This window comes from Vigna radiata, chromosome 7 (assembly GCF_000741045.1).
Source record: "Vigna radiata var. radiata cultivar VC1973A chromosome 7, Vradiata_ver6, whole genome shotgun sequence".
Lineage (NCBI taxonomy): Eukaryota > Viridiplantae > Streptophyta > Magnoliopsida > Fabales > Fabaceae > Vigna > Vigna radiata.
In genome coordinates, this window is record NC_028357.1 from 22,057,501 (window position 1) to 22,083,832 (window position 26,332).

The 26,332-nt window shown below is 32.6% G+C and overlaps 2 protein-coding genes across 3 annotated transcripts; one reads left to right on the top strand and one right to left on the bottom strand.

Moving 5' to 3' along the window:
• The first annotated feature begins 793 nt into the window (after nucleotides 1-793).
• LOC106766182 (glucose-1-phosphate adenylyltransferase large subunit 2, chloroplastic-like) lies at nucleotides 794-5,359 on the top strand. The gene is made up of 11 exons (XM_022782753.1): nucleotides 794-871; nucleotides 939-956; nucleotides 1,113-1,190; nucleotides 2,221-2,426; nucleotides 2,584-2,758; nucleotides 2,877-2,966; nucleotides 3,054-3,140; nucleotides 4,590-4,645; nucleotides 4,817-4,910; nucleotides 5,010-5,195; nucleotides 5,294-5,359. Exons 1-11 carry the CDS (start codon nucleotides 794-796, stop codon nucleotides 5,357-5,359), a joined length of 1,134 nt encoding a protein of 377 aa, XP_022638474.1.
• Nucleotides 5,360-11,080: 5,721 nt separating this feature from the next.
• Nucleotides 11,081-19,635, bottom strand: LOC106768483 (KH domain-containing protein At4g18375). Of its 2 annotated transcripts, none has more exons than XM_014653662.2 (8): nucleotides 19,481-19,635; nucleotides 18,294-18,904; nucleotides 16,122-16,613; nucleotides 14,666-14,905; nucleotides 14,030-14,305; nucleotides 13,754-13,809; nucleotides 13,406-13,502; nucleotides 11,081-12,616 (listed from the first exon to the last, which is right to left on the bottom strand). In XM_014653662.2, exons 2-8 carry the CDS (start codon nucleotides 18,879-18,881, stop codon nucleotides 12,485-12,487), a joined length of 1,881 nt encoding a protein of 626 aa, XP_014509148.1. In that variant the 5' UTR covers nucleotides 18,882-18,904; nucleotides 19,481-19,635; the 3' UTR covers nucleotides 11,081-12,484. The 2 variants fall into 2 exon arrangements, with proteins under 2 accessions (XP_014509148.1, XP_014509149.1); XM_014653663.2 differs by having other exon boundaries at nucleotides 19,413-19,635.
• Between the last annotated feature and the right edge of the window lie 6,697 nt (nucleotides 19,636-26,332).

The window sequence follows — 26,332 nt, forward strand, 5'->3', positions numbered from 1 at the left end:
GTCATATTCAGAACGGTATGTCTGATCCTTTATTTTACATATTACTAGTGGAAAAATAATATTTTATGACGGACCTACTATGACGGATAAAAATAATTCATCATAATAGGTTAATCGGTTGTAATAAACATAAGACATATTATAACGAATTTATGAATATAAGTTATAATATATAATGTGATGGCAAATTTGTAAATAAATTCAAAACATATGATGAAATTTTAAACTTTAATCATAATAGATAACATGATGGTAAACTTGTAAATAAATTTAAAATGTATTATAACGAAAATTTTAAACTATTTGTTACAATTTTGATAATATATTATGACTGATTTTTAAAAATCAGTTATAATACCTTCCTAAATCTAATTTTCACATCTCCCTCTCCAACTGATTCTTGAAATTCTTTTCAAGTTCGCGGCAACCCTAATTTCTAAGGCTTTGCACCCTCTCTTCTTCATTCTTTTGAACGTTCATCACTATCTTAACCCATGCGATTCTTCACATCCCCAGTCCCTAATTCTTCTCTTCCGTCATTCATCATTTCTGGTGACCAATCCATCACTTCTCAAGTTCTTCTTCAGGTTTTTCTCTCGCCTCTACGTTAAATGCGAAAACCTAAACATTTTGATTTTCCCTATCTCTTTACTGATTCGAATATTGTACTGCAGCAGACGCTGTTTGCGCCCAAGCTCACTTTTCCTTCCTTTCCTTCTTCCTCTTCTCTCTTGCGTTAATTTCTAGGGCTCCTTCGACTCCAATTTCATGGTGTTGCACTCCTCTCATAGCGATGTCTAGTTTCGCCGTGAGAGTTGATTCTAACCTCAACGACAGTGGTGAAATCACCGAAGATGTTCCTTCCGATAATGTTGACGACGTTTCGAAAGGCTTTCTGTGAAAATATTGAGTTTTTGTTTGATCGATTTGAATGCCAGGATCTTTGTGCCATAGAGGTTAGTGATTTTACCTTTGCTACTTCCCATTGCTTACAATTATGAACTATTTTTCTTTTCTCAATGTTCATTGACTAAAGCAATACTTTGAGTTGCTCATGTAAATTTCTCTACATGCTTTATTTGACTATCTTCATTATTTGCCTCTCATATTAGGTGAAAGCCACTGCAGAAAATGTGGATGAAGCTGTCCGAGAACTTCCCGATGCCAACTTGTTAAGGTATTCCATTTGGGTTAGCAATACCCACCTGTGTAAATATTTTTTAGATTTCCTATTATACATGATTTTATATTTGTTATAGTTGTGTCATTTGAAGAAGAGTGATATGGTATTTTTTTGCTAGACTCAATTCAATTCATTTTTTAATCGAATTAATGAATTACGTTACATATTTTAAATTTTAGCTAATAACATTTGTAAATTTAAAGTATTTTAAAAAAATCTTTTAAAATTAATCTACTAAAATGTATTTTTTTTTTCAATCTAATGAGAGCTTGACTCTTTAATTAAAACCTATTAAACATTCATATCACTTATGACATATATTTCTTATAATTAACTTGTTTTTCATAATTGTCAATCAAATTCACGATTCCAAAGTGAGGTTAAGGGAAATTCATTCCTCTGTCAAATTTGTCTCCAAACTCTTTTATAATGCAGGAACGCAGAAGAAAAGACATCTTAATACCAAATTTATTATGGTAAACATTAATACTATTTGTTATCGTATTAAATTACTATATAAAACGTAACACATGTTTAAAGGTATACAATGAATGAATCATATATCCATATGTTTTCTAAATTTTTATAAATATATTTTTTATTTTACCATAAAAATATTTTTTAATATGTATCATACAGATTTCTTGGTGATCTGTCCTGTGTTTATGAAGTGTATACTATTAAAGGGTTGGTTTCTAATTGAATGATATGTGTGGTTACCATATGAATTACAATACCATACATGTTGCAGGAGATATTTTTATTTTATTTTTTTTAACGCCTTCTATTAATAAGGTTTAATTATATGTCTGGATTTCTGGGCACTGATTTTGATTAATCTGAATTCCAGTATCTTTACTCTGATTTGTGTTCGTAAGATTGTGATTGAAATAGGCAGATTTTTCTTAATTATGAAATGCTCTACAAAATACAAGTGGAAGTATCTTAGTTTCACTATTTTGTTTAGCCATCTAGCTATAATAATAACTAGATTTGTTTTAATTTGTAGTGTATTCTATTTTTGATGTCCTTGTCAGATGTGGAATATGTGTTGTTGCTTGTTTTGTTGGTTCTTTTGGATGCTAAATACTAACGTTGGGTTTGATTTTTCCCTTAGGCATTGGAGCAATCAAACTTTTCAGAGTCCAAAGGCAAAAAACCCTGAAAATCTAGTTGCCATCATATTGGGTGGAGGTGCTGGAACTCGACTCTTTCCTCTTACCCGCATAAGAGCCAAGCCCGCTGTATGGTTTTCTATTTTATATAAACTTCTTTAGAGGTTTTTGTTTTGAACTTTGAGACACAGTTGCATGGACTAACATAAAGGATTTACAGGATTTCTGAATGTGATGAAATATATATATGCGCGGAGATATTAATTAATAATTATCAATTTTACAAGTTTCCATTGGAGGGAGTTACATACTGATAGATATTCCTATGAGCAATTGCATCAACAGTGGCATCAGGAAAGTGTTCGTTTTAACTCAGTTCAATTCTTGCTCCCTCAATGCCCACTTGTCTCGCACCTATAATTTTGGAAATGGAGTGAACTTTGGAGGTGGTTTTGTGGAGGTAAGTTGTTTGAAAAAAAGAGTGAGATTTTAAAAGGATTTGATAAACAAGTTTGAAATTTATCAATGAAATCTAATCTACCTTACTGATCAAAGTTGGAGTAATTTACATGAAACAGGTCTTGGCTGCTACTCAAATTCCTGGAGAATCTGGGAGCAAATGGTTCCAAGGAACAGCTGATGCAATGAGACGATTTACCTGGGTTTTTAGGTAGATATTTTGAATGCTACATGCATCTATGTTAAAATTGCTTATTTAGTAACCATAAAATGAATGTGTGTGGATGATTATCATGCAGGATGCCAAGAACAAGAGTATTGAACACATAATGATAATTTGTGGTGACCATCTTTGTCGGATGAACTATATGCAGCTTGTGGAGGTGTTGGCTGCAAAACCAACGGCAAGTGCATCGGCCACAGCGTAGCAAGTGATAAATATCGTTCTCTACCAATGGACTTGTGCAACACATGACAATTCTTCATTTTATAACTCAATTAGACATCAAAGTGCACAAAAACAACACAAGAAACTCTTTTTGGTATTTTATCAAACAGTTGGTGTGCAAGGAATTTAACATAGTGTATTTACAATTTGTCAAGATTAGAATTCATCCATTTTATTCTCATGCATTCACAAACATATAAATTTCATCCAATAAGTCTTCCATTTAAATTATAGGTTCAATCATATTTTTCAATACATCAAGAACCAAAATTCATGCAATGGGTGATCAAGCCACAACAAGCATTAAGCATAGAAATCAAATACTAACATGAATTGGAAAANCATATATCATTAACATCACAAAATATATAAGAATTCCATGTTTTACAACTAATCTCAACAAATAGAAAAAGCCCTCCATGGTGGAGAATTTAGGGTTCTACAAAATTGAAGAGATAGGGAAGAAATTAGAACCAAAGAGAAGATGTAAAGTCTTTCCCAAGGTTCTTGGCAGTTGTTCCATGCTCCATTTGCGCCTTCCCTTCGTATCTCCATCTCTAATTTATGACATATCTTCTTCCTCAACCCAAAAGAGAAAAATCATCATGGATGAAGTTTGAAGACCCAATGAGGGGTGGGAGAGCTTCCCAACACCCCAAATAGCCTCCAAGGGCCTCTTCCAATCTCTCTAGGTGAAGAATGAAGTGTAGGAGGAGAAGAATGCCCCAAAAATTGCGAGACCTATGTTTAAATAACCCATTTGGACACATCAGCGGAAAGTCGCGTCGGGCGCCAAATTCTAGGCAAAACAGCGAAGCAAAGGGCGCCCAGTGCCCTTCTGGGGCGTCCAGCGCCTTTCTGGGGCGCCCAGGCGTGAAATCTGTAGAAAAAGGGCGCTCAGCGCCCCCTAGGGGCGCCCGGGCACAATTTTGTGGCGTCCGCGTGCTCTTTTGGGGGCGCTCGAGCGTGACAGCTTTGACAGCATTCTAAAATTCAGGCTCTTGCGCGATTCCAAAACATGGGTATTTACTTCAAATTGAACTTTTATTGTCCCAAAACATGTTCCCTTGAGTTCTTGCTTGTTTTCCTCCACTAGAATTGTTTTCTATTCATTTATTTCACACACTCAAACATAGAGATTAGAGGTAAAAGCAAACATATACTAAATAAAACACACTAAATGTGAGGATAAAACAAGGTAAAAGCTATGAAGGAGTTGATTTGTTCACAAAATATACACACACAAACACGTTAAATCAACCGTTATCAGGAGGTACAACTTAATTTCTCGGGTAAAATTACATCTATTGTATATAGTTCATGAGAAATGTGCTTACAGAAACATTCAATGACCAATTTCTAAAGCTAATACTATATGCTTCAGACACACAGTGAGAACAATGGTGATATCACAGTTTCATGTATATCTATGGATGAAAGGTATGTGTATGCAAAAGAGAGTATATGTACTGATATAGATAATTTTTACACAGTTTGAAAATATTTATATTGAAAATGTATTGAACTTGATCTCTATCAAAAATCTGTGAAGTTTGCTTTTATTACAAAACACAATCAAGGAAAACCACCCTATTATGGGTTATCTTGTACCGGTGCATCTGATCATGGGCTGATGAAAATTGATAGAAGGGGAACGATTACAGAGTTTGTAGGTAAACCAAATGAAGTAGACGTGAACGCAATGGTACATTAGCTCTGCCTTAACTCTCACATTTCTGACCCAGTTATTCAATGAAATATGAAGTGTTCAAAGCTAATTCACTGTCACCTTTGATAACTACAGCGTGTTGATACCATTCTCCTAGGCTTAAGTGCAGAAGAAGCAGATAAATATCCTTTTCTTTCCCCAATTAGTGTTTTTGTATTCAGAACTGAGGTCTTGTTGAAACTGCTAAGGTGGAGTTGTCCTTCCTGCAATGACTTAGAATCTGAAATCATCCCATCTTCTTTGAGGGACCACATAGTCCAAGTGAGAAACAATCCAAACCATGGAATTGAATGCTCTTATGCTAATGAAGTTAATCTCCTTTTTGTTCTTGATGCTTTTGTTTCTGTTTGTATTTTCAGGCATATAGGTTCAGGAATTACTGGAAAGATATTGATCAAATACCTACGTGCCTTTTATTGCTTTAAAATTCTATAATATTTAAGTGTTAGTAAATTGTAGAAACTTGACTACAATGTAGTGTAGGTTAATGTTATATTTGGATTAAATTATGTATTAAATATTATTACACAATTTAATGTTTGAAATGGATTTCATTATGTTAGTTTAATTGAATATGTTCATTTTATGTTATATTGATTATAAATTGATTGATAGGAAATTAATTGTAAATTGAATGAATAAGTCAAATGTAATAATGAAATTTTTTTTTGTATAAAACAAATTTTATGATAGGTGAACAATGTATGTAATAAAAGATTATTTCTGAAAAATATATATTATGATAGGTGAACAATTACTTGTCATAATATGTTCTACATATTATGACAGGTGAAAGAATCATCGTCATAAAACGTTACATATTATGATAGGTAAAGTCGTTATATTATGACGGATAAGTGAAAATTTGTCATAATACACTGGACTTATTATGATAGGTGACAGAAAGTCCATCATAATACACTAGACCTATTATGATGGACTTTTCTGTCCGTCATAAAATGCACAGGACCTATTATGATGTCCAGAGCTATGATGTCAAGTTATCTGTCATAATAAGTCATTTTTACCCATCATAAAACGCAATTTTTCCACTAGTTTATCAATATGTGAATTCTGGACAAGAACTTTGAAATTCAACAATTATGAATGCTCTCTTGCTTCAACCCCTATGGACCCTAGTTCAAAGATATTACCTAATGGTGGTAAAGCAATTTCACAACTGGAATATGCAAGGGTAATAGGATGTTCAATGTATGCAATGACAAGTACAAGGCTAGATATTGCTTTTGCGGTAAGCAAATTGAGTAGATATACTAGAAACTCTAGTCTATCACATTGGCAAGCAGTACATCGAGTACTTAAATATTTAAAGAAAACTATTACTTATGGATTAACATATAGTGGTTATCCTTCAGTTTTGGAAGGATATTTTGATGCAAGTTGGATTACAAATGCAGAAGATCATTCTTCAACTAGTGGTTGGATTTTCCTCCTTGGGGGAGGTGCAATTTCTTGGTCATCCAAGAAACAAACTTGCATTACAAATTCCACAATGGCTAAAAGTCGAATGGTTGAGGAATCTCATGTTCGAAATACCATTGTTACCAAAACCAATATCACCAATAGCAATACATTATGACAATGCTGCAACATTGGCAAAGACTTATAGTCAAGTATACAATGGCAAATCAAGACATATTGGTGTGAGACATAGTTATGTCCAAGGACTCATCAAAGATAAAATTATTACAGTAAATTTCGTACGAATAAAGTTTAATTTGGCTGATGGATTTACTAAGGCATTGGCTAAATATTCCATTTCCAGAATAAAAATTGGAATAGGAATGGAGCCCACGATTAATCACAAGTAAGGGAATCTTAACTTAATGCTTAATATGACATTAAGTTTTAAGTTCAATAAGATTAAATCTCTTATTTAATGATTGAAAGCACAAATAATTATTTCAAGAGTGCTTTTGATCTATGATGCTTAGGAGGTTGACTAATTCTTAATTGATTTCTTGAATTTATGTTTTATCATAGAAACATGTTTACCTAAGAAATCAACCTATGTAAATGTGAAGTTTGACCGCTTCAAGAAGTCAAGGGGCCATGACTTTGTTGGACTTATGAATAGATATGGACGCATGGCCCTATTGTGTCAAGTATAACAAGAATATGTAATTTATCTTATATGTAGAGTATCTTCAAGAATTCATTATGTATTACGTTGGTTCAATCGTTGCCACACCAATAAAATACGAATTCCTGAAATGTGTATTCTACTAAGTGAAAGTTTAAGTTTATGTACACTTTCATTTATGTGTAAGATTGCAATTATTAAATTGATTTTTGTGTTAAGTAATTATACAATACTCTCAAATGGTGGAGGATTGTTGGAATTTAAGAGTATTAGATACCGTTTTCAGATTCATGAAAAGTTACCATTCATGAAGTATTATATTATTCATAAAGAGTTATCATTCATGAAGAGTTACAATTATTCATGAAAAGTTATCATTCATGAAGAGTTACAATTATTCATGAATAATTACCATTCATGAAAAGTTACAATCATTCATGAAGAGTTATCATTCATGAAAACTTACCATTCATGAAGAATTACAATTATTCATGAAGAGTTGCTATTCATGAAAACTTACAATCATTCATGAAGAAATGTAACTAATCAGAATCTGGTATCTCTTGGATTGATTACTGATCAATATCTATATAAAGGGATTGTGTCCTCTACTGAAATTCATTTCGTATTTCTCTTAACACACAAATCAATTCTTGAGAATCATATTCTTATTTAACGTTAATACTAAGAGTGAGTATTATCGTTGTATTTCTTCTTTGTATCTCAAAAGCGGATTTCGTGATCCTTCACTTTTATAAGGAACGAAATATTGTTTTTAAGAAGGTTTAATACCTATTTTGGTCCCTCCTTTGGGAGGGTTTGTTCAAATTGGTCCTCCCTTTTCTCAAAAGTTCACTTTAGTCCTAGCTTTCGCAAAAACTGTTCAAGTAGGTCCTTTTTGTTAACGCCGTTAACTTGACTAACGACAGAGCTATCAGGTGTATAATGTTTGATGATGTGGCATTGTAACTTGTTTTAAAAAAAATATATAATTGTGAAGTGTAAATTAATATAATTAGGGTAAAATAAAAAAATGAATTTGGAATAATTGTTACATTATTGATTAGGAATCTGTTAAAGATTAATACGTTAACCTCTGTATTTGGTAAATTATAATTACCTTCCTAATTCTAATTATTTAATTCAATTAGATTCATCTATTTACCCTAATTAGCTTTCAAAAGCTGATTCACTCTTAATAAGTTTAATCAGAAAGTTTTCTCTTCTTCTTCTTTCACTTAATCTGGAACTTTTCCAAAGCATGGCTTCTTCTTCTCTCAGATAAACCCAGTTATGGGCTGTCTTTATAGTCTCGCGAAACCCAGGGAGACTTCTTCCCTTTCTTTCTCTGCATTCTTACTAGGGTCTTTGGGGGTGACGGCAACGGCGTCTTCATTTTCTCCAATTGGTTCGCGGTGACGCGTTAGTCGTTCTTCTTCTTCTCGGTTCAGGTTTGCCTCACACAGGGAAGGGAGGCATTTTTGTCAGCGGGCANGTCTTCGCCTCCGNGGCACGACGATCCTCNTTCGCGNGTGTGGCAGNAGTGACNCCTTCGCGAAATTTCGAACTCCGGCGACGTTGAAGCATAGGGTTTTGTTCTCGCTGTTGGCGCGTCTTGCAATTTAGGGTTTTGATTTGGGGCTTTCGCGGGAAATCTTCTTCTTTCCAAATTCATTATGGTTCTGTGTTTTCGCTGCAGGGAAAGCATCAATTCCATTCAAAATGTCAATCTTGGGGGTTTTGTCGAAATTGAGTTTTCTGAAATTGAAACCATGAATCTGTAACAATTAATTTGAAACCTGGGCATTTTACATCGTTCCAAAGATAGAACTTCCTTAACCTCGTAACTTACTAATAATTTGAAACCTGGGCAAAACTCATATTGAAGATATGAACCCTAAGTTGCCCAGATTTTCCCAATCCGCAACGCAATTCCTAATTCATTTTCTAATTTAATCCTAATTCATTTTTTAATTTAACCCTAATAACATTAATTTACACATCACAATAATTTATTTTTTTTAAAACACATAACAATGTCACATCATCACATGTTAGACACCTGCTCTGCCGTTAGTGAACTTAACGCCGTTAGCAAAAAGGACCACTTTGAACAGTTTTTGCAAAACATAGGACTTAAGTGAACTTTTGAAAAAAAGAGGGACCACTTTTAACAAACCCTCCCAAAAGAGGAACCAAAATAGGTATTAAACCTTTTAAGAAAGTGTGTATTCACGCTTACAAGAATATATCAAGTCTACATTGTTTTTCATCTTGTTTTCCTAAGTTATTGAAAAATTGTTCCAATAAACATGAAAACCAAAAATTTACTTGTTATATTAAACAAATAAACAGAAATAAATCATAAATATCTTCCTATAACAATTTTTTTTTTTTTTTTTGCATTGCTCAATCTCCAGGAATCAGGTTGCGTACATAAATCATAACCTCAACCTGCTTCTACATTGGATTTCCACACTCCGGCACTACACAAGTATAAATAACCAGATAATTTTTAAAATTAGTGGGAAATAGACAATATGCGTCTCTATATTTTCTTAAAATAATTAATAATTGTATAAAAAAGATATAAATAGTTTATAATATACTGTTTTACTGAAAGATATAAATGAGTAGAATTTTAGATTGTTTAAATTTACCTATTATTACATCGAACGTTTTATTGTAAATTTACATTGACAAATCTTTATATATATATATATATATATATATATATTATTACTGCCTTTCAATAATTTAATTTTAAAGCAAATTCAGATATTTGATGCGTTTTAAATAAATCTTGGAATAAATATCGATTACCAAAAGCTTAATTCCAGAATGTTATGCGAAGAATTACCAAAATTTAAAGGATTACACAAACCCTACCCGTCTAATTAAATTTCGGCATTTTCAAACACATTAATGTTTATCCTTCACAGAACCATTATCTCTCATTAATGCTTAAACACTAATTGGTTAATTCATCACTAAGGATTTACGATTATTCAAACTAAAACGTAATCGCGTAGATGCATAAACCTCAATTTTCGAAAGAATACAAAATTGTTATAGATACTTCAACAACATACAATCGCACAAACGCCACCAATTATTCAAAGATTTAATATTGTAAAATGATAATACATTACTTTCCATGCACTACGTAGTGGACAACACAAATAAACTGCTAAATCTAATGAATATTGCAAAAACAAATATACGACGCAGAGATTTATATTTGATTTCTAGTTAATTAGAAAGTCCACAACAAATTATGTAAAAGAACGAGTTAAACAAAATAAAGTGAGGAACCGTTCGGTTTAATTGATTAGCAACGATCTAGAAAAGTATAAATGACAAAAATCAAAAGATTGCTGCGGCAAACATTTACTATTTAGGGTGGGGTGAAATCCAACTAATCAAACTACACACAAGAATGGACAGCTTCATAAACAAAGTAATCATAATTAAGAAGTATAATTCAAGACAATAAACAAGTAGATTTCTAATATTACCTTCCACAACGTACTGGCCCCCAATAAATCATTTGGTCAAACTATACCTCCAAAGATAAAATGTTGCAGAGCACATGAAATTATATCGAACTCAACTTAAACCAGGAGTCTTTAGTGATAAGAATACTACCGGAGTTCAAAGCTTGTGCGGAAAAAGAATGGGCAGTGTTCGTACAGGATCAAGAATGAGGTCTTACTGTTAGGAAAATTACATCTAGACAGTTTTGGAAATACAGCCAGCTAGAAAAACGGGAGAATTAATCCACATGTGTAGTATATCCTTTTACCGATTGAAAATATTAACGAACATAATTATGTGAAGGGCGAGAGTTTCAAATTTTGAGGAATCGCAAAGGTTTGACATTATCCCAGATAGGTATCAAGGTAATTCGCACATGCTAGAATGAGGTTCGTCGTAGGGCAGCTGATGTTGAAATGTGGCGACAAGTAATCTGGACGAGACAAAGGTCAACACAAGATGGCAGGCACAGCACGGATGAAATAAGGGATATGTTTCTGAAATATATTACCCAATCTTGTTGCATACTATATATTTAGACATAACAGACCCCAATCTTTGTCCACAAATTTAAATTTTACTAGGGTTGGATTCTTTAGCAGAATTTTACCCAAATCACCTTAACTAAAAAATCAAATTGAATTGGAATACTAAAATATTATATGCGGTAAATAGGAAAACAAATAAGTCAGAAAGAGAATATCAGGCATATAAACTCATCAGCCACCCCTGGTAGAATTTAGATTGAACGATAGAACCCTGCATCATATTGGATACGATGGTTTGCAACATTAAAATCTGACAGGCAGCAACTAGCAGATGTGGCACAACTGACAAACTGAGCCCCATATGAGCAAACTTTGCCGGCAGTGCAGGGATCAAGTATCACTCGGGACAACCTTTAGTATATATTTTCTTGAGTGGCGTCCATCACAAGGCAGATTAAAAACGAACAGAATGTACAAATGTAGAAATAAAATCCAGAGGATTTTCAGATAATATGTATGAATAGTGCTACACAAGCAAAAGAATATTGCTAGAAATCTTTCACATTCAGTGAAGACTGTAGGATCAAGACAGTTCCAGGAGACAATTCAAACATCTCAAGCTCACGATGCTTTTGATTGCTCTTTGATGTCTTATGGTTTCTTTATGACAAGGAGGAACAAGCCATATCTTCCTACTTTGCATTTATCTTGTCTTAATGATTTTTTAAACCACAAAAAATTTGGCTCCTAGCATTTCTATACATTTATATTGAATCATGTTTGAGATGATGCAAGACGGTTATATCTAGCTGTAAATGTCCTCATGCATGACAGAATTACAAGATACGGAAATAGAATTAGGGGAAAGAAAGTGGTCCAGGGTTTTCCGAAATCATTTGAGTTCATGAGGCAACTTCCCTCCTTCTGGATAAATTACTTGGGTAACCAAGGATACAAGAAAGCACAGATAGCTAGAGACTCAGCATCTCATTTTGCATCTATAGGGAAGATATTTTCAGCAAGAAAGGAGAACAAGATGGTGAGCCATCAGAAACATAATAAACACCGCTTTATGGTTCCACTGAATAATTTATGGAGATAGCGATGACTCCACACTAGTCCAAGACAAACATCATGAAAGGACAGAATGATCCTAGATTCTACGATAAAACCCAGATGAGAGCAGATCAAGAGGAAACAAAAGGAAAGGAACTATAATTCCTACATACAAAAACCAGCAATGGATCCTCAAGCACGAACTTGTTAGCCACTGTTGTGGGAGAAGCAGGAGTCAAGCTGAATAACCCTAGAGAACATTGTCTCTCCAGGACCAACCTAACAGAAACTAAGGAGAGGAACAAGGAGATACTTCAAGAAATAAACTTTTCACCTTCAATACCCCAAGAACGAACTTCAATAATTCAGGTTGCCATTATAAATGCCTGGATCAAGTTTTCAGCAGCACGCTTTTGTTCAGGTGTGCCAGATATAAGAGCAATACGATCACCACGGCCATATTTGGAGTCTGATATCTCAACTGTTGCTCCCGAAATCTGGTGCAAAAAAAAAGTATTATATTTTGTATCAAATAAAGCAAAATTTGTATTAGTTTATACATATAATATATATATATATATATATATATGTGTGTGTGTGTGTGTGTGTGTGTGTGTGTATGGACAGATTATGCGAGAATAACCAACTAGTCTAGTCATTGACATCAAACAAAACGAGTATATACAACTTTTTTTTTTGTATACTCATTTGATAAATTATCATAAGCAAAAGAAAATATCTCATAAATTAAGTTGAATCATCTGAGAAAAATATATATGGTAGCAAATGTGAAAAACTGATTGCTGATCCATGACAGGTGAAGCCCTTAACCTATTTATTTGCTAATTACTTTCATCACAAATTATTTGGATGTCTCTTACTTCCAACAAATAACTGAAGTACATAGAACCAATGCAAGTGAGCAATCAATAAAAACACTCCTCGCCGACTGAATTTAATGACATAAAAAATACTAATAAAACCTAGCCTATCCTACAGGGCGAGTAGGTTACATGCATCAATCAACATCCTAATATTCAGCAATATGACTCGGAATCATCCCAATTATTGGATATCTCTTCCAATTGAATCACTTTACTCACTCCAACATGATGTGGAATTTTTAAGAACAGTAATTCTTTTGAGTATCACAACTGGAAAGCACAATCAGAGTGACATGGCAGCAAGAACCAAAGCGCAAATTAGTTTTAAGGCAAATTTCAAATAAAAAATTAATTACCTCAGGAATAACATAAAAAATAATAAATTGAGAAGTGTGAACCAACCTTCCTGATATTGGCTATATTTGCCCCTCCTTTACCCAGCACTTTACCAACAGCATTGGCTGGAATCAACATATCCAGAGTTGATGGGGGAGGTAAACTGTGCACAATAAGAGCACAAAAACATAAGTTAACCAATTTAATATAGTTGAGAAAATAAAAACAGTAGGTTAAGTGCATATTGATTAGGTCTAAACCCACAATTAAACTTTCAGAATCTTGTTCTCAAACCACGGTTTCAGTGAGTGGGAGTTGCATTTACAAATGGAAATGTTTCTCTACTCTACAGACCCAGATTTACTAAATCAGTCGGCAAGTATTTGCATAATTGTTATATAAATGTATACTAACCCTCCATATAGCTTGTTGGTATACGAGGATATAGAGCCATAGCCATTTTCTCCCATCTATTGCATATAATTAAACAAAAGAAAAAGTATTAGAGACACATTTTTAAACTAAAATTGGAATGAATACATAACAAAAAGATAAAAGAAAAGAAAGACTGAAAGCTTTTTCATTAGCATTTTGTATTTTACGAAAAAAAGAAACCAAAACTAAATCGTAATATTCCTGAAAAATTATCACAATATCTTGTAACAATATGGCCATGAAAATGTAGCATACCGACAAAGATCCATATCCATAAAGGCTGCTTGAAGAAAGCATGCCCAGGCCAGCTCCACTTTCAGCCCTCTGATCATAAACCAATGGAGCAGCAACAGGAGGGACCGAAGGAAGCACAGATGGCAATGAAAAACCCGCACTACCTGAGTACAAGGATTCGGCACCTATACCTATAGAATGATTATGGCTAGTATCCCTTTCTCTCAACACATCATCTCTGAGTCTTAATATAATCTGGATCAGTGCATCTCTTACACAATCAACTGAGCCACCCACCTAAATCTCCAAAAAACAATGAAGGGTTAAATATGAAAAAAGTGCTATCATTGTTATTATTGGGTTTATAAGATAAAAAAAAATGCTGCATTAGTCAGTGGCGTTTACTTTTCAATTTTCCTTTTTTTCTCTGCAATGATTTTTTGTTGTTAAAGAGTCATAGATATCATACAGTGTATGTTTGTTTCAATGTTTGAACATCCACTCCACACTTCACTAGAAAAGAGATGAGATTGAGGAAATATAAAAAGAATTGAGTTCAAATCACGATTGAACACTTGTACAGACACACCCATATAAAGCTTTCATGCCAAATATTGCCTAATAAACATACTTTTAAAACATGTGAAAAAGTCAAACCTCAACAAGTTCGTCATTCACATCAGCACATTTTGGCTTATCACCTTTCGAGATTCGAACATCAGCCCTAGTTCTCTTCCGAATTTCATTTATGATTGAGCCACTTTTACCAATAATACAACCTATCACCTTGGATGGAACTAGAAGCCGCATTGAAACAGTGGTATCATCTTCATCATTTATTTTCCCTTGCATCAGTAGAACAGCTTCAACAGCCATTGACTTTAGATCACTTGGCGACTACAAAATACATATCCGCATGATCATTTTCCATTTTATAATAAGAATATAAGAATTTATTTATATAGGCAATATGATTTGGGACAGGATAATTATATCCATAGAAAATATGGGAACACATACCGCTATGATTATAGAAATAAGAAGCAGATCCTAAATAATCAAGAATATTGTTATAATCATAGAAATAAGGAGTTGATCCATACAATCAGGAATATCTAGACTATATATGTAATATTAGGACCTGATCACACATATTGAGAAACCATAGCTATTGTCATTCGTGAATCATTCAAGAAGTGCTGATATACATACATAATTTTCATTCATGTCCAAAAGATTACAGTCAACCCAAAAAAGATATACATAAATTTTGAATGAAAATTAAGTTTTCTTTTTGTAAGATTTTATAGAGTTTGGAGTTATAACACCCTGAATTTTTATCTTATCAAGACCTGTGACAACCAACCATTACATAATTTTCTTGAGTATACAGCTAATATTCGTTCTCAAACTAAATATCAAAAGGATCCTATTTCTGTTTTCGTATCAGAAACTGTATACTTGATTGCCACTTCACAGAATGCTCAAAACTATTCACATATGCTGAAACGATGAAATTACATATTTTGATTTTAACAGAATAACATGCCAAATCTTGCTCTGCCAATTATTTTTTAAGTTAATTTTTTTCTCATTCCCTTCTAGATTCTTTCCAAAATGATGTTAACAAGTGTAAGTGTTGACATACTAAATGAGCATCAATCCTTATTGTCGTAAGGAACGGAAAATTAACACTGCTGAGCACAATGTTCAACTACAAAAGATTTCTTTCAAAAATGGATCAAAAATTGTTTTCATGAAATTTACTAGATGAAAATAATAGGGTTTTGCCCACAGATAGAAAATAGTAACTTAACCAAGGCAGATTTTAGATAAACTTGATATATAAATGATACAAAACATATACACAGAGAAAAAAATGAAAAAAGCATATACACATAGCTTAACAACAAATCACTTAAGTTATTGAAATGCGAGAATCAATCAACTCATCACTTTAATAATTCCAGATTTTAATCTTGAATATTATGAGATATATATATGTGTGTGTGTGTGTGTTACTGGGGGGGGGGGGGGGGGGGGGGGGGGGGGGGGGGTTTCAGTGCAAAGCATTCTAGCATTTTGATTAATATTTCAAGGCAAGATAGTGTACCTCTGTTGTAGTTATAATGATTAAACACTCGTCATAATTAGCCTTGGAATCATCAACCTCAATATGAGCACCGCTAGCCTGCCTCATACTTTTAATTGTACTACCTCCCTTCCCAATGACACGACCAATCTTGTCAGAAGGGCACAGAATTCTAACAATTAACTCCTCAGACTGGGAAGCACCAGAGCCAGAAACAACTGGAAGGGCAGAAGAGTACAGAGGCCAAGTATTGCCAGCATCAGCATAACCTTGCAGATCTTGAACATTAGTTGCACCTATAATTGGAGGAACTGCTCTAGGTGTGACAATAGGGTCTGAAGGTGGATATAGTCCACCAGGAGGATAAATAGGAACATCAGAGGGAATAAGAATGCTAGGTGGGGCTTCTGGTACTGTTGTGTCAAGAGAGATGTCCTCCTTCGGACCAAACTTATACATAATAGAGGAAACTGCAAATAGTGCTCTTTTAACTGCTTCTGATTCACCAGTAATCTACTCAGAAACCAACAATAATAAGGTGTAAGTTTACTGCAAAAGAACTTTCCTTGGTGAATGAAAAAGAAAAGTCAAGGGTAAGAATTTGATAAAAATATCATAAAACATACAGAAATTACAGATTTTTCTAACTTTACATTCAAAATGATATGATCATTTAATTTGATGTACAATTATTAGGTAAAATCAAGGACTTCAGCACCCATTAGTTATTCATTCCACAACTCTATATACAGTTGGCTTCTTGTAATGGCCGCCTACCAAAAAGAGGTGCACAGAGCATCCATTAGCTACCAAAAGTAATATTGAATTTACACCACACATTAATACATAGAAGACTATGAATATGATGAAGTTCTCCAATGGTAGTGTATTAACAGCATATAACAGGAAACCTTCTTTTAAAATAAGATTGGATTCTTCTTAAGTTACAGGAAACTTTCTTTTTAATTATGTTCCACATTGTTAATGAATAAATATATACCTTAAGAAAAAGCTCCTTGATATAAAGGTCATCCATACAAATAATGTGGTTAGAAAAAATGGGAGAATTTGTTCTGGAGGTTACTGTTGGAAGACTCTTTTTTTTGGAAAACTGAATGAAAAGAACTAAGAGATGACACTGAAACAGTGAAAGCAAGCTTGGAAGAAAAGTTTGCATAAAAAAAAAAATCCTCTAAGACTAGGGATCTACCGCACCAAAACAGTTTTGAAAAAGGCTCCAAATACCGTGTTAAACTCTAGGGAAGAAAAAAACATTGAGCTAAAGTCACGTGTTTCTGATACAGGGACAAGTGCTTTATTTATATTAATAATGGAATCAGTATAACAAGTAGAGAAGATTTGATATCCTTTAATAACAAAGAATGATACAGGAATAAATAAAAAGTTTCTAATAATACATAATATAATCTAGATATTCTTGATTATATTGGACCAGCTCCTTATTTCCATAATTATGACAATATTTTTTATTATATAGAATCAAAACTTTTATTTCTATAATTATAACAATAACTACGAGGACAGTCAAAAGAGTAGAGGATTTTAGGAACAAAAAAGAGATGCAAACTTTAACCTTCTCCGTCTAATACACCTGTTTGGGGTTTCAATTCTTTTCAAATTTACTCACAGATCACAGTCTCAAGAGTCATAGATCATTCCTTTACCTCTTTTAGACAAAGAGGACATTTTTCAAGAACAAGCAAACAATATATTCTATGAAGAAGTATTAAGGATGAAATGTAGTAACCAAACAAAACACTTCAACCCAAAAGTGTTGTAAATGTGTTATCAAGTGATTATTGACACAGTTGTTTTGTCACTAGTCTTGCTATTATTAGACTACCATGTAAAGTGGGTGTTATATAATGTTTTATAAGTGGAAGACATTCAAATACGATTGCACACTACATGTAACATATCAAGAATAGTATGAAAAAACCAAAATGCATAATTAGTTAACACAATCAGAAACACGATCATGTTAAATGTTCACAATTTTGAAAGATAAGCAGTAAAACAAATCATATGCCAACCATTATATTATTGGTGAAATAAAACATTAGAATTGGCAAGTACCACTGGAAGAGGATTAGATGCTAGCATTCAGTGAAATGATTGTATGAACCTCTAAGCAATAAATAATTCAAATGTAAGTTTCGTAAAAATACTAACCGAGAGAAAATTGTCAAAATCCATAGCACATGAGTGTGCTGGATCTGCTGCATCCTTGGCAGTAACCTTGATATTTGCTCGTGTTTTACTTCTCAGCTTTTTAATGGTAGTGCCTGCCTTACCAATGATATTTGCAGACTGGCTTGATGGAACAAGAATTTGACATTCATCTCGATCCTTCCGTTTCTTCTCAGAATCTCCAAGAGTTGTAATGGAATTGACAATGGCAACATGAACCTTGAGAAGAGCATCTTGAGCAGCACATAATGGTTCTTTACCAGTGAACTCATCGTTAATCTCAACTTCTTCCTTCTCTTTAACATAGCAGTAGATCGTTATAACCCGGTCCTTGGCACCAGGAAACGGATCCACAACCTTGACTTTTGCTCTGGTTTCTTGCCTAATTGAATTTATCACTTTCCCATTCTTCCCGATAACACTCCCAATAACTTCATCAGGGCAGAGTATCCTATAAACAATCAATTCATCATTACCCCTGTCGTCTCTGTCATTCACACGTCTCTTTTGATTTTTCCTGTCCCCATCATGGTCTCTCTGTGAATGATATCGTTTTCCAGTCTCACCCATTTCCCAAAATATCACAAAAACACCTGAAAGCAAAACAAAATTTTAATTGAATACATAAATAACCAGTGCAAAATATACATCCGGTTGCTAGTCTCTAATCCCTCCCTTGCTCCCCTTTTCGAAAGAAAAAGGTTAAATTAAANCAATAAACATTACGCCTCCACAAGCCCACTCACAAATCTTACTTATCACAACGAAATATTACTAGAGCCCGATTGAAACTGTTTTCAAGTCGACAAGGTCCTTCTGTCACCCAAAGTGCGACCTAAACGCACAAAAATTATTTGGCAAAATTTGGAAACAAGAATTCCAAGAAAGTTTTAAAACAGTGTAACAATCCAGGGATGGGCGTAACGGAAATTGTAAGAAAAAGGTTACATAATGCAAGATAAACCATCAACTGCACCGCAAACATCAATTATAATAGATATTAAAATATTATATAACAAAAATGCATCTCAATCAAATAAAGCCATACTTTAACTGCAACTAAAAGAATAGATTGATAAATTAAAATCTCGAAAACGCTACCAGTGCGCCCCGATGCAGAAGGAGTGGCAAATAAGGTGGATGTGTCAAAACGAAGATTTTGAAGATACCTGCTTCTAGAGAGAACACGACCACTCGAAACCCTAACGACACAGAGAGGAACGTAGCTCAACACTTCGAGCAATCCAGGGTTCTCACCCTCAGAACCCTAATTAGATATCCGTTTTCTGGTTATACAATTTCGTTTCGTTTCTTTTAATTGATATATGAATTATAATATATACCAAACTAATTCGATCTTTTATTTTTGAGCTATAACCATTTTTGTAGTATATTTCCTCTTCGACAGTCTATGTTCTTATTTTATATTCAAAATACTCTTATTTTTGCAATTTCTTGATTTTATATGATTTCAGTCTTAATTATAGTTAAAAGTTAAACAAAGTTATGTACGACCACATCCTTGTTGTTTGTATATTTATTTTAAAAAATATATAATTCTATAAGTTTTATAGTTTTATTATTTTGTTGAGCAATTTATTAAAAGATAAAAAAATATAATATAAAAAATATATAATTTTATAAAAATACTATTGAAAAGTTACATAATCATCAGTTAAAAATGTTATTTAATTATTTTAAAATATAGAAAAATTATTTAATTATTTATTTTGTTAAACAAATGAATCACTTTTTATTTATTAAAGGATAACATTCTCTATTAAAAGATTATATTAAATAATGGTATTGATACTTAATTTATTAAGAATTAATTACATAAGTATCTATCATAATCATTAATGTATGAAAGCATTATTTTTCAACCTTTTCTTACCATTTAATAGAAATTAACCTATCTTATAGTTTAGGTATAAGGTTTGTACAATTGTTTGCTATGTATATCATAACTTAGTTGGATCATTTTTTTCAAGCTTTTCAATGATAAAGAATAATATATTTTCATATTAGAAGAAGTTCTTTTAACTTAATTATACAAGTATAAAAAATGTGAGGTTAGAATAAAGTAGAACATTATGTGAAAAACTGGAAGAACATTAAAAAAAAAGTTGAATTGTATTTCAATATCTTTTTAAATTTTTCATAAATATCTCCTATGATGATTCAAATATGTTGTTTGTTAATGATTCTTTCAATAAAAATTGTATTAGATGAGATACATAATTCAGATTGGCCTTTTATTTATTAAATTATTTGATTTAAAATAAAGGAAAAAATTCTTTTGATACCCATAATTATTATTTGACAATTTATTATAGAGGTAAAATAGTCTTAACAAAAATAAATTTTTGTATTTGTAAAAAATAGAGAGAGTAAATGATAACGAATATTAGTGTCAAATGTAAATAAATAAAATTTAGATGGAAACACTCTCTCTCTTAAATTATTGTTAATGATAATAATATATAAAGTAAAAGAGAAAAGAAGGAATGAGAAATACACAACCATTTTATATTTATTTATTTATTTGACAAAGCAAATTATGTATGATTCTTAATTAAGAGATTGAGTTTTGTTAAGCATATTAATATTGTGAAGTACAAAAAGTATTATTTGGGCTCGTAGTTAATTTTGACTAGCGTGTTGAGTATTGTGTGGGTTAATAGTTTAATCAAATATTCTTTCAACAAGTCAATTTTAGTCTAACCGAATATTCTTTTAATAGGCTATTTTTAGCTTAAATGAATATTTTTTCAACAAATTACTTTTGGTTTAACTAAGTATTCACTGAATAAGTCACTCTTGGCTTAACCCAAATATTCTTTACCAAATAGACACTCTTGGCTAAGATGGATAGATTATATGGATAGTAATAAACAAATCACAAGTTTACTCACTAGAGAGCGCTTTTCAATGTATACAATGTTTATACATTCCGTTTTAGTTTTTAAGTAAACCAAAACAATGTTCTCTATGAACTTCCAAGGACACAAATTTTAGTAACATTTTTTCACTATGTAGTGTAGCTTTACTCCTTTTTCTTCTTCTTCTTAAATGACTTTACACAAACTTTGAAGAAAGTAGTTATTTCAATCGATTTAATATGTCAGTTTACATATTATACAAGCCTTTCTTTTTCTATGAAAGTGTAGAGATTTTTTGTTAATGCACGAAATCATTTTGCAAAATGGAAAAACCTCATTCTCTCACAGGAAGTATGTTATTGTTGTTCGTGATTCTTTCATGAGTTGTTGAGTTGTGATTTCTCCTTGTTAGCATGTTATAGAAAGGTTCTTGAGTCGATAGGAAGAGCCAATCTTGAGGTTTTATCTTTCTTGTGTCTTCACCTGTGTTTGTGTGGTGTTCTTGGTGTGAGTTCAAGTCTACAAAAGGGATTCTTGTTGTGCTTTGGTTGTTTCTTGTGTGATTCAAGAAACTTGTGTTGTGTGTATTTTTCTTTTTTAAGAATTCAATTGTAAGGATATTGTAATATTTGAATTAGTGAAAAGTCAAGCTCAAGTTGTCTTGACTACCCAAATGTAACTCTATTGGAGTGAACTAGTATAAAATTCGAGTGTATTGTTTTTATGCTTTTGCAAATTTAAAGTTCTAATTATTTTTTTAAGAAATGTTATAAATTATTTTTGAAATAAATGTCTTAAAGAAAGGGATTTGTAGTTGCATAAATTATTTTTTGATATGATAATGTTTATTGATGCAGCTAAAGTTAAATTTGATTAATTGAAAATGTGAAAATAAATTGTTTCAAGCTTTAGAATAAGGCCAAGATCGGCAAATTCCGAAAAAAAAAATTATTCTACAATCATAACTTTTACTTATAAACTCCTTTTTTTTCATATAGGCATCTAACACCCCAATTTCCAAGGTGTCACAGATTATTCAAAAACTATAAATTTCAACTTTCTATCATAGTGCGAAAACGTATTTTTCAAAACCACAACCTTTAAACAAGCATAATTTATTCGAAGTATATGAGTTCTAAAAGACTTGTCTGATTACATTATTCAAATAATGGAAATAACAAATGAATTAAAATAACTCAAACTATATTGTCTTAAATTTAACAAAAATAGCTTTCATTAAAAATCTCAAGTTTATTTCCTGTTATCTCTCAAATTTATCATGCCTTAACACCATCTGCAACATCAACTACTCACCTATAACACATTATAGGAACTTCGCCGATACTTTCATTCACAACACATAAACACAAACATGTTGAAACTGGTATCGCGCAGTGGAAAGGATTTTAAAGAGCATGTAACGGTCAATAACCAAGAGAGGAGAGGTGAATTGGTTCTTTTTCAAAAATTGTGATTTTCTTTTAGAACTTTTATCAAACAATCTAAGTGTTAAAAGTTTAGAGTCAGAGAAAATCGACACAAATGATTTTTATACTAGTTTGAATCAAAAGATTCTACGTCTAGTTGTTAATCACTATAAAGAGTGACTAACTTTTTCACTAAAAATATAGTTTAAATATTACAATCAGATAAGTAAATATTAAATAATAGAGAACACCTTCCTTCGACAAATGAATAGAAGAACTTCAGCTCAATCAACTTAAAGAGAACTGTTTCGACCTTAGACACACTAAGAGTAAGCTTCTCATATTCATAAGACTTGATTTGAGCACACTAACACTTGAGAACTTCCTCATATTTTTTCTGTATTCTCAAATGGCTTAATTAAAACTCTAAGAGGTTTAGAAAGGTGTATATATAGCCTAGAGGTCAGAAACTAAAAAGCCAACTCCCAACTACCAGTGATAATCGATTATTATAAGTGATAATCGATTACTTTCGACCATTATGAGGTTTTCAAAAAGTGATAATCGATTATCCCGAGGAATAATCGATTATTTCGCAACTTGGGCAATATTAAATCAGACAGTGATAATTGATTATTCTGTGAAATAATCAATTATTTGCGCGAGCTATGTCTTTCTATTTTGGCTAGTGATAATCGATTATCACACGAAATAATCGATTATTTGTTCAAAGATTCTCTAGAAAGGAAAACTTCTAAGAATTCTTACATCAACAAAGTTATTCCTATACAATTATTGCTGCAAAAATGCTTTTAATGTAAATACAACAAGTGTCTTCAATTCTTCAGCTTGTAACATCATTAAAACTTCAGTAGCTTCAAGATACCAATGCTCCTCATTGGTAACAAAACACATATGGGATAAGCTAGCGATAAAATAATCATAATAATATTAAAGTATAAACACACTGAATATATATCAACCATAAACAACCACTCCATACCCAATAGTAATAGCAATAGGATGCCTAATCCTCTAACATAACAATTAAATCACAATGAATTACTCAATTCTCGATCCTCGATCCTTGATTCCTTGACCCTTGATGTCATCACTAACATCTCTCGCATAGACCCTTGTCTATCCACTCATCAGCACCTATGTTAACTACTTACTATAGACATTTAGTAACACCATTGTAAATATAGCATCACCTAGAGCATCTCCAATACCATGATCATCTTCATAGATACAACACCATCATGATTATCCCAATCATGAGTAATATCATGAGCATCACTATACCATGAGTACCATAGTGGAAAGAGTTAGTCTCACTCCTGTACCCTACCTCACCTGCCTATAGCTGCTCCTACAAACTAATATGTAGCCTTCCTTACATATTTTCTCGAGTAGTCCTGAAATCCAGCTAAGGACCATGTAATCCTGCACATAAGGCAAAAGGAAACATTTAACCATTGATAAACTCAGGATTTACTAGGTACGTCAAGTAAATTTATCCTCCACTCTCATGCTCATCAACCACATACTCAAGTACACTCCAAAACTCACTAAACATAACCACTAATCTCATTCTCTGATTATCATCACGTTCTACATCTCCTCAAGCTTGGTCCACATTCATTCTTCATCAAATCATACTTTTCCATTAAAAATACTCTAGAATAATCAATTATCGTAAGTGATAATCGATTATTCCTAAAACATTCACATTTACACATAATACCTTGTGATAATCGATTATCACTTTAGATAATCGATTATCTCACTAGTTTTGGCACAACAAATTTCCAAATTCATCACATTTGGAGGGATAATTGACTATCAACCCAAATAATCGATTATTTCTGAAACAACACTCAAAACCAATGCGCAAATAATCAATTATAACTAGTGATAATCGATTATTGTCGAATCGAAACACATTCTAGACATAATTCAAGTGTTCAAAACACACACACATCAACCTAAATCATGAGCAAACATACTTAATAAAACATTCATGTATTCAGACCTCATACACCCATGTGAATAGACTATAAGACATACATTACATTACTTCATTCATCCAAAACCCTTCTTTATGTAGATTATAACCCAAGCAAACCCAATATTCTACATATGATTATCATACCATCTACATTACATATATTTGCATGGTTAAAACCCCCAAGCATCATAACTTTGTTCCCCCTTAGCATCAATACCTATTATGGAATAATCCAACAAACATACATACTTACATAGGGAAAAGCCAACACAACCATTACCCAAACCTTATAATCATGCAAACACAAACTCTTGCCCAACAATAACAACAGATAATCATAACATATATCAAAACAAGGAGTTCCATGCAAGAAAATCAAGATTGCATAGCATACAACAAACAAAGGCACGCTTCCCCATAGCTTGGCCAATCCCAAGGTTTTATCTACAACTCCAAAACAACACTAATCTTCCTTTACACTAAGGATTTTGGCAACTCTTCCTCTTCTGTCCTAGAAACGCCTCTCTCTCTCTCTCTCTCCCTATCTCTCTCTTTTTCGTTTCAGAATTAGAGTACCAATGTGCAGACCCCTTTTACTTTTTTCCTTTTTATCTTTTTTCCTTCTATGTCTATCTTTTTTTTTTAATAAAATCTCTCACTTTATCTCTAAAAACCCACAAAGATTTCCTCTACTATTTCATCTCAACTACTTTTTAAAATATCAACAATTACTAAATCCTCCTAAGATTCTCGTAATCTCCCATTTAAGTTTCATATTTTATTTTCATTCTTTTACTTTCTAGACCCCTTAAGTTTCATTCTTTTTACCCTAGGCCAAAATATATTTAAAAATCTAAATTTCTATTAAACCTTTCTCCCAAGGAATTGAATCTCATTCATTCAATCCTAAACAACATTTCTACCAATAAACCAACACATCACATTGATAATGTCCCACACCTATAATTCACCAAATTAATAAGATACCAATCATGTGTTGCACTTTATCAATAATAACTAATTAACATAAAAATTATAATTCTAAGAAACATATAAACCTTAAACATCTTTCATCAACCAATAATATTTAAGTCTCAAAACCATTTTATTCCCTAATTACTACATTTTTCTCTGGTCTTACGAGGCCACTTACAAAATTTATTATACACCCCCTGATTTTTCTATTCTCACCCCTGTACCACTCATAAAATCAAATCTTTTCAGATGTTGTCACGTGACAATCCTCCACTCATGAATATGGCAATAGAAAGCTACCATTTTTATCTATCCACCACAAACAAATTTGGCCAATGTGATGTTGCCACATCATCATTTTTAAACTCCTAACACATCAAAAACCCTAGCCACCATTGCCAGCCACCATTGTCAGCCCCATGCCTCCAATAATTCATGCACCTTATTGGAACAACACATACAACAAACCAAGGAACAGAGCCAACCACTAACGTCCATTGTTCAAAATCGCGCAGATCTTATGAGAACCAAATAATCAGTGTTTAAAGCAATAGCGAACAACAATCAACCATTGAACACCACCATCTTCATCTACACAACCTTCATCTCTTCCCACCAGAACCACCATAACATTTTAATGCTTTCAACCACCATGTTCGTCACTTGAATCTCACCTCCATCAACATCGCGAGAAAGCCCTAAATCGCAAAATAAATGCTTTCAAAC

Bases quoted from the DNA above. Each gene is read 5' to 3' on its own strand.
- LOC106766182 (XM_022782753.1), top strand. From the start codon at position 794: ATGTCTAGTTTCGCCGTGAGAGTTGATTCTAACCTCAACGACAGTGGT. The intron at 2,759-2,876 runs GTAAGTTGTTTG...TACATGAAACAG, and splicing joins TTGGAGGTGGTTTTGTGGAG to GTCTTGGCTGCTACTCAAAT. The intron at 4,911-5,009 runs GTACATTAGCTC...TGATAACTACAG, and splicing joins AAGTAGACGTGAACGCAATG to CGTGTTGATACCATTCTCCT.
- LOC106768483 (XM_014653662.2), bottom strand. From the start codon at position 18,881: ATGGGTGAGACTGGAAAACGATATCATTCACAGAGAGACCATGATGGG. The intron at 14,906-16,121 runs GTACACTATCTT...TGTATTTTGTAG, and splicing joins TCATTATAACTACAACAGAG to TCGCCAAGTGATCTAAAGTC. The intron at 12,617-13,405 runs GTTGGTTCACAC...TTTTTGCACCAG, and splicing joins ATATAGCCAATATCAGGAAG to ATTTCGGGAGCAACAGTTGA.